Source organism: Echinops telfairi, unplaced genomic scaffold (assembly GCF_000313985.2).
Source record: "Echinops telfairi isolate 266 unplaced genomic scaffold, ASM31398v2 ScPeMD7_7436;HRSCAF=8474, whole genome shotgun sequence".
Lineage (NCBI taxonomy): Eukaryota > Metazoa > Chordata > Mammalia > Afrosoricida > Tenrecidae > Echinops > Echinops telfairi.
The window spans coordinates 3455109-3464332 of record NW_022111336.1 but is presented as its reverse complement, the minus strand read 5'-3'; the positions used below and the strand labels follow the sequence as shown (position 1 = coordinate 3464332).

Genomic DNA, 9224 nt, shown 5'->3' with positions numbered 1-9224 from the left:
TCTCATAGTGGGTCTGGCCATGTGTTCCTCTCTATGGACTGGCTGCTCTAATTGGGGTCATCATCCTCAAGGCCTGGTGGGCCAGGATGTGCTCCACTCTCTTCTACTCCCCCTTCATCTGCTCTGGAGTGCTCCGATCAGATATGTCCCTCTCCCAGAGCTGCAGATTCAGTACTGTCCTTTGAAATACATTCTTCTAGCGGGCTGACTATCCGTTTTAATGGAAGCAGATCACCAGGCCTTACTTTCACAGTGCTGCTGAGTAGGTTCCCACGGCCAATGTTCAGGTTAATGGTTGAGTTCAAATCATTGGTTCCACAGAGGGGCCTTGCCTCATTGGCATCAGAGACAAATCAAAAGTTCAACCATCTGGATCTGGTCTTCTCCATGCTTCCAGGGATACACCCAAGTTTTCTGTTTTCCTTTGCTAAAAAAGAAGAACACACATTAGAGAGGTATTACCCAACATAGGGATTAGGCCCAATTTTGATGATTTTTTTTCCTATTTCCTTAGGACTAAGCACAAATAACTAGAAAAATACATTAAAGTCTCACGTTCGCATGACAGGGATAACTAGTGTATCTTTTGAGTTGCATTCATAATTGCATTGCTCCCCCCTCACCCTCCCAGATGCCTGAGAGATGTACTTAATTACCATTGATTCCTTGTCTCCAAGGACTGAGAATTAAGATCAGAGCTTAGGTGTAAAAGGTGTTATAAAAGCAATGTTGTTGCATTTCCAATTTGGCTAATAAATTGGCTTTAGAGAAAAGCATCTTTTCATGACACTGGGGAGCAGCTTGCAATTTGCTGATGTTGGACAAGGTTGAAGCTTTCACTTTGGCAAATTTTTTTGTGTTTCAGCAAATAATAAAGTACCACCTGAAGAACAAGGGACTCCCATCCCTACCCTGCCCCTCAATCCTATAAATTTCTTAGAGTATTTGAAAAGTACTTTGTCAAAAAGAATTTGCAGGTGAAAGCAGAAATAAAAGCCCCCCCCCATTTAAAAATGGATACATAATGCAGTTACTGTAGTTTGCTGATAGAAACTCCCAATGTGGTTGATTGCTTCCTTACCTAATGTTAAGGTAGCCAAGACATCCTGAGGGAAGTGCTACTTCAAAGAGAAAAACATAAGAATTAGATACACAGCTAGAAAGAAAATCTATCCAACCCAGACCACACAGATGGGTGTCAGTGGCCTTTTCTCATAGTCACACAAGTGTACTGCTAGGATCTCTTTCACAGCCTCTAGTAAAACCATTTTTCTCTTCAGATGGAAGCCATCAGTATAAGATATGAGAATAACAATAATTTGTCATTTATCAAGAGGTCACGGGGGGAGGGGGGAGAGGAGCTGATCCAAGGGCTCGATAGGAAGCAGATATCTAAAAAAAAATAATAGCAACACATGTACAGATACAATTGATGTGTGGATTGTTGTAAGAGTTGTAAGAAACCCCAATAACATGATCTTTTAATAAAAACAACAACAAAAACCAGTTTTTCTCTTCAGATAGAAATGACTCGTGTAGAGGACATTAGGTCCCTGTAACTATCAAATATTCCCCATTACTTGACCCACACTGACTCCTGATGCCAGTGAGATTTTACAACCATCTCAGCTCTTGAGCCCTGGTAGCATAGTGAGGTAAGCATTAGGGTTAACTGTAAGGTGGGCAGTTCAAACCCACCAGCTGCTCTGAAGGAGAAAGACAGAGCTGGCTGTGCCCATAAAGGTTTATGTGGTTTTGGAGACCCTGAGGAGCAGTTTTAGTCTCACTCTGCCCTATATGGTCACTGTGAGGCTGGAATTGACTTGGATTCTGACTGCTAGTCAAATTCGTCAAACTTAGAGATGCAAGCAAAATACCTTTCAGAGGTTGGGGGCGGGTGGTCCAGTTTAGTGTTTATTTAAGGGTATGAGATCCCTACCCAGGATTCTGGAATGAAAAAGGAAGGATAATAAAAGGAAGATTTTATGTTATTGAACCACTCATGATTTTATGTGGATTTTGCAGTGGATCTGTTGAGTTTGTCAGCTGCATGCGATGCCTTGGACCAGCACAACCTCAAGCAAAATGACCAGCCCATGGACATCCTGCAGATCATTAATTGTTTGACTACTATTTATGATCGTCTGGAGCAAGAGCACAACAATCTGGTCAACGTCCCTCTCTGCGTGGATATGTGTCTCAATTGGCTGCTGAATGTTTATGACACGTACGTACATCATGCTTCTTTTAGAAACCAGGAAAGCGGGTGTAGCCTATGGAATGGTGATGGTGTAATTAGCATCGCAACAAGGTCCCAGTCTAGAGATAATGATCTTCCGGATGAAAGTTTCATGAAGCTCTGTGACCTGATGCTGTCCTTGTGATAAATCATTTGTGAGCTTATTGGGGTTGAAAAATATTTTTATAAACCAAGAGATAAAAATAAATAAATAAATAAATAAATAAATAAAAAAAAATAAATAAACCAAGAGATAAGAAAGATACGAATGTTGATTGCACTCAAATTAGAGAACAAATGAAACCCGGAGATATTAATTTGTCAAATAGAATCAGTATGCAGTCACTGATTCGGGCCCTTTCTCGCCTGTGTAGTTTGGGATGCCTCTCTCCACGGTGGTTGTCGATCCCTCTTCCGGGGTTCCTACCTATGCTAACACATTTGTCACCAGATCAGAATAGTCCGAGTTGATACGCAGGAGGATTTTGCAGAGGATTATGAATTGATAATCCAAACAAAATACAAACGAAACCATTATACAGCAAACTCAGCTCCTTAAACTGCAGATTTTTCTTGTTTTCATAGGTTTTACCCAGTCTCCGTTTAGTATCTCCATCCATCACTCTCTTAGAGAGTAATTAGGGCCCCCACCCCTTTGGCCTGCACACAGAGGAGCTCCTCGGTTCTAATTTTTGTTTTAAGCTTAATGAATACAATTGAGGAAAGTAGTAGCAGGAGTCGGTTTTGGGTTTGCCTGAATTATTCTGTACGTGCCTCATTTCACCCATCAACAAGAACCTATCCCCAGTTGGAAAGCTGGGGAGATTTTGTGAAACGAGTGGCGTACCAGCAGCTTCTCCTGTTGCCTCCATCGTCGGCTTCTCCCACCGCCTTGATGAGCATTTCTACCTTTTGCCTTTGTTATTTGGATAAGGTATGGCTTTGTACATTCCAGAACCACCTGGCTATGAAATCCATGATAATTATCTACCAAGCCCTTGAACGTGTTGGATTTTAATTGTGGATTGCATTTACGTTTGAGAAGAGTTCATATTCAGGTCTTTCCTTAAATATATTTTGGCACTGTTTGCTTGCCGATGACATCTGAATGGATTCTGAATCTTTAACTTCCATTCTACCTGCCTGAAAAGTATGTGAGGGCAAGTGTACCACCACGAAGACTTACGTTACTGTTTAAAGTTTATTGGCTAAGACTTTTTTGGGGCTTGCCTATTTTGTTTCTGAAAGAGAGGGGGTGGGGGGAATAAAGCCTTCCAGTGACAGTAATTTGCTAATGCATTTTACACCCGGGCTTTCTGTTTGCCAGTTGAATTTGATAAATTGTATCAGTTAAAATCTGAGCATATTGCTCCTTCACCAGAAATAATCACCACTAGGGGTTATCCTTTGTGATTGTGAAGTGCAGATGGTAAAATTAGTCTAAAATCGCTTTTTTTTAACCAACATCTAAAGTCCAGTTGCATTGTATAACAAACTGTGAAGCTGAAAATCATAAGAAGAACTTTTCTCCACACTGGAAAGCTTTCCACTCACATATAAAATAAGCGTATTAATAAATACATTGCACAGCCAACCTTGTTTCAGTTTTCAATTGGTAACGTGAAAAGTTATATACATTCAAAGGTGGATACAGTTCGAGGTTATTTTTTAAATGCTCTTTTGAGGCATATGTTGAATGTTCTCTAATAGTATCATATTTTTCACAACAGGAACAGGGGTTCATATTGTATGTAACGTATCATGAAGCCTGAAGTGATTACAGTTCTTCTCAGTAATAGTTCAAACTGATGAAATTATGAAAAAGTATTGAAAAGAGCAGAGCAGTTAGTTCTTGGTAGTTTTTTCTTCTCTTTTGATTTTTTTTTTTTTTTTAGCTTCAGTAACCAAAGTAGGTCATTTGCTTTACCAACCAAAATAGCCTAGTGCACGGTAGTAATTCTTCCACTCACTGACTTAAACCCAGGTGGTTCCTCATAGATGAGAAGCAGGATAATTTCCCCCCCTCTCCCCCCCATTTTATGTAGAGCTACTCTTGCCATTGAAGGAAGGGCTTTTAGGAATTGAAAAGTTGGTAAATATTCATGGCTGGCTTTGGTCGAATTTCCATGACATTCTAGGTCACCAGCCAAATAGATAATGAACCACAGATGAGCACCTTACAAGCTTAATACGACAATGGTGAATAGAGTTTCCATATCCCAGTTTTTCCCTTAACTAAGGCGCCTTTATCCATAAGTAAAATATCAGTAATTGTTTTCTGCTTTGATTATTCATAACAGGGGGCGAACGGGGAGGATCCGTGTCCTGTCTTTTAAAACCGGCATCATTTCTCTGTGTAAAGCACATTTGGAAGACAAGTACAGATGTAAGTCATGTATATTAACTCTGTATTCTTTTATTAATGCTGGCTAATTACCCTAGTTCAAGATGGGTAATGACATACTGTTCTTATTTGACATCAAGTTCCTCATGGAAAATGTAGAGCTGCTTTTAGAGTGTCATAAAATTTGGTTTGTGTCATTTCTTGTCAAACATTAAAGTGCAGGTATTTAAATAGAGAACGAGGATTAACTTCTCCAGTCCGAGTATTATTTTACATTTACACTGTCTGTGTCTGAATAAAACACATGTTCCAAGGGGATCAAGTCTGGTTTTTTTACCCCTTTGTATCAGTCAGAAGAATAAATGTGAAGGTTTAATCCATGCACTTGCCTAATCTTTGCATTCTTATTTAAAGAATACTACCTGGCATTCATGTGCCGGAAACATTGTTTACTTTATAATCATCTTACTGTAAGTTGTACTGGCACATCGAATTCTCTGACGTGACCAACATTTCATTATTTGAGAGAGGGATAGCTTGCCATTTCTTAAAGGGTAAATACCACATTATAGACTTTAATTTTGATTCACCATTGGCTTTCACTGTTTAAAATCTGTAAATCTAAATGAAAAGCAAATGCTAGAGGAGGGATGGTCGGGAAGAGTAAGCAACTGTCCATTCCCATTGTGAAGGGCTGCACTTGATTTTGCCTTTAAATGCTTGTGAGAAATCTTTTCAGTAGGAATATTGAACAAACCCAGCATATCTTGGTTTTCTCTTATTTTCCTAAGGCCTTACACAAGGATGAGGAGATGGGCTGAGTCGAAGGACAGACAGTAGACAAATGGAATTGAATTTCTTTAAAAACGGTGTCCTCCTTACCCCTCTACGAGTCAGCCACAACAGATAATGCCTGCTTTGAACTTGAACTTTCTTGTACTTTGCCTTGAATTTTCCCATCCTAAGAACCAAATAAAAATATAAGAATGGCTTTTTTTAAAGGAAAAACAATTTTAAAAGTGTATTCCACATAAATGGAACATTGGTGGACTTTCTCCTCTTTTCCCTCCCACTCCATAGTTTTGTGTTGATTTTTGCTTCTTAAAATAATTTAAAGAGAACCTTTATGAAGTCTAGCAGAGACAAAGGCACATCATCTGGATGAGGGACGCCATTAGCCCAAGGTCAAAATGCCCCGCCCCCCCATTTTCCCCCTCCTCTAAATATCTGGTTTTTCTTCCTTTTGATATTGTAGTTACTTATTATAGATTCATCTAACCATACCAGTGGTGCAGTCATAATACTAAGTAAAATGATCAAGGGAGCCTCAGCCTGTTTGAAAAAAACAAAACTGCCCAGAAAGCACATGTTTTGCAATTGGGGAAGCAAAACAAAGTCTAACTTCAAACCGAAGCATTTGAAAAATTCACACTTTGAAAAAGTGTGTGTTAGAGAGATGATTTACAAGTTGTGCCTGTGTCAGTCACCTCAATTTTGATATCACCATCATAGAAGTCTCATTAAAATATTTAATTTCTTAGCCTTTAACCTGTGCCCGTGCGTTGGCAAAGGAGCCCAGGTGGCCTTGCACATTAGGCATTGGGCTTCTAACTGCAAGTCCAGCAGTTCAAACTCACCAGTGGCTGCACGAGAGAAAAATGAGGCTGCCTGCTTCTATCAAGAATACCATCTTGGAAACCCTAGGGAGCAGTTCTGCTCTGTGCTAAAGGGCCACTATGTGTTGTAATCGACACGATGGCAATGAGTTTCGATTTTATTTGATGAGTAGGAAAAGCTTTTTCCGATTTACTTCTTAGGAAACTTATTTGAACATACAATGTGCTAAAAGGGTTTTATTGCATATAACAAAAATCATTAGTGTTTAGATGTCCATTCATTCCTTCAGCTGCATTTTACTGGGCACCTGATAACTGCCAGATACTCCTAGTGTACTTTGGACCTCACTGGTACACTAACATGTGCTCCCTTCCCTCAAGGAGATATCCCTCGCCAGACAAAAGGACAGATTACATATTCAACTAATGATAGTGCAATGAGAGGGCAATCTAAAGATGTCTCACATCCGATGGAAACACATATATGATAAACTAACAGCTCCACTTACTCAATGATTCCCGAAATTAATCCCGATGAATCCTGAGACATTTTCTTTACCTGATATCCAAAAAGAATGTTCTCTGGGCTACTTGTATGGTTCTTAATGCTAAACATTTATTTTCACTTAGTGGTTACATCCTGTGTATAAACATTTCTCAAAGGATCCTGTGCTGCCTTAGGAAATAGTCAGGTGTCAGTGCTGTAGATAAGCTTGCAGTTCTTGCTGGCTGCAGTTGTACATAAAAGTCATCATGCTTCATATCGTCAGTGATGATTAATATGGTCCATAAGATTAATCAGTGTTCATAATAGCCCCTCACTGTGGCCTGTTGACTAATCTTGAGACATGGTATTGGGGTTGCAATGGGCTTCCGGTTCTACTAACATCCACTTGGTGCTACTGCCTTTTGATCGTTGCCATTTTCTTCATTCTATTGTAGACCTTTTCAAGCAAGTGGCAAGTTCAACAGGATTTTGTGACCAGCGCAGGCTGGGCCTCCTTCTGCATGACTCGATCCAAATCCCAAGACAGCTGGGTGAAGTTGCATCCTTTGGAGGAAGTAACATTGAGCCCAGTGTGAGGAGCTGCTTCCAATTTGTAAGTTCTTCATTGTCTTAAGTAACATATTTATTCTCTTGCATTTTAGAAATCAATATTAACCCCTCCCCCTCCGAACTTTAGTTTCTGACATGAACTCTGGTGTAGGCAGGCAGGTCAAGGCCTACAGCTATATGAATTACTCTGAGTAGTGGCTTCTAGGACTGTAGGAGAAGGAAGAGAAATGCCCCACAGTTAGTGAAAGACTTAAGTCTTCAGTGGTTTCCAGAAATAAGTCTCTAGCCATAGAAATCCTTTGTCAATAAGAAAATACTCCTTTGTCAATAATAAGGTCTATTGGCCTTCTCCCCAACTCTGTCATTTCATTCTTTTTCAATGACTTTTGGTTAAAATTTAACCTAGCTTTCATTTTTAAAACATTTCCTTTTGTGGCCTTGACATTCCACTCCCCATCAAAGCCCTGTAGAGTGGCCTCCCATGGCCTTGGACCAGGCTCTGAAGTTTATCATCTATGTTACTATCTGTCACTATCTTAACAGACACCCCCCACATTATTCCCCGTTTTCCTTTCCCTGCCCCACAACTTTTCCACTAGCCACAGCCTCAGACCACCTTCTTCTTCCTTGGTGACTGTGCTAATAGCAAACACATCAGGCTATCACCAGGCCCCTTGCTCCGTTACTGCTTGTTCCCCTTCTTTCCAAGCCCCGTGTCTTTGCAATGGCAGCACACTGTCCTTAGTGTCAGAACTTGGAACAGGACCCCGGCTCCCATATTTAGAGCATGCCTTCTGGCTAGCTAAACTTTAAGATCTTGGGAATATCTTTTGTGAGCTTGGGGGAGAATTCTGGGAAGATTTTTAGTAGTGATAACAGGTGCTTTTTTCTTTCTTTCTATCATTGTATATTTTCCAGATTCTCTTTGAACACTATGATGGAGGGGGGGGGCATAGTGCCATGCTAACTTTGTTTTCAGATGAAAAACATCTTTTGTTTGATTTCCGTTGCCACCCAGACATATGTGTAGATCAGGAGCCAGATGAGGCTTTCTGCTCCCATAAAGATGGGCAGTTCTGCTAGATAGCAGTTCTGTCTGTCTTATCGGGGTTCACTATGAGTCACAATCAAGTCCATGGGTTTGGGCCTTTTGACATGTATAAATTGCTGAACCATCTTCTTAGCAAGGCACCACTTCACTCCTTGGTCCCTTTCATTGGTCTTATTGCACTTAGAAAAATATCTCCATTATTTGTCATCATCCTTCAAAATCTTCAACTTATTCCACTGGATGAAATCCTGATTTCTCTAACTCCCAGAGGATTGCTAATCTGGCTCTATAGCCAAGTTTCCTTTCACTACCATGAAACAACTTCCTCCTCCCATTTGTACTTACTACGATTATAAATCATATTGTTTGCCCTTGCTACTAATAACATCTTCTCTTTGTTTACATGACTACTCATTTCATTACTACTCACTCTTTGAGGCAGACTTTGGGTTTTTTGTTCATGTTTTATTATTGTCTAATCAGATCAAGAATTCAAACTGTGCCCCAAAAGTCCCTCAGCTGGTGGAATAGTTGGATTCCTAGCTCCATGTACTCCCACCGTTTACTGCCCCATTCCCAAAGAGGCATCTTCTACTCCTACTGCTCTCCGGTTATCCCAATACCCATTAACTGGCATTTACCCGGGTGCCCGGTGGACTGAGACGAGGATCCTAACCACACAGAGACAGAAGCAAGGCAGGTAGCGAGAGCTGGGAGTAGGGCGGATGATCCTTCATTTTAAGAAGTCCTGTGTAAAGGCTTGGGAAGACATCTCTGTGGCTATTTTGAGAAGCTGGCTTTCTGGGTTCCCTATGCATGGAATCAGATGAGGTGATATGATTTCAGTTTAAGGAGTCTTTCAACTTAGTCGCAGTGTGCACCAATCCATTGTGAAGGCGCCCTTCCCCATTTCCATC

The 9224-nt window shown here is 40.5% G+C and overlaps 1 protein-coding gene across 4 annotated transcripts in view; it reads left to right on the top strand.

Moving 5' to 3' along the window:
- Positions 1-9224, top strand: part of DMD (dystrophin) — a 2430848-nt gene that overhangs the window by 2335733 nt on the left and 85891 nt on the right. For all 4 annotated transcript variants that reach the window (XM_045298663.1, XM_045298661.1, XM_045298660.1 and 1 more), the window contains 3 exons: positions 2026-2227; positions 4540-4625; positions 7142-7299. In XM_045298663.1, coding sequence (XP_045154598.1) covers positions 2026-2227; positions 4540-4625; positions 7142-7299 — 446 coding nt within the window. The remainder of the gene's footprint in view (positions 1-2025; positions 2228-4539; positions 4626-7141; positions 7300-9224) is intronic.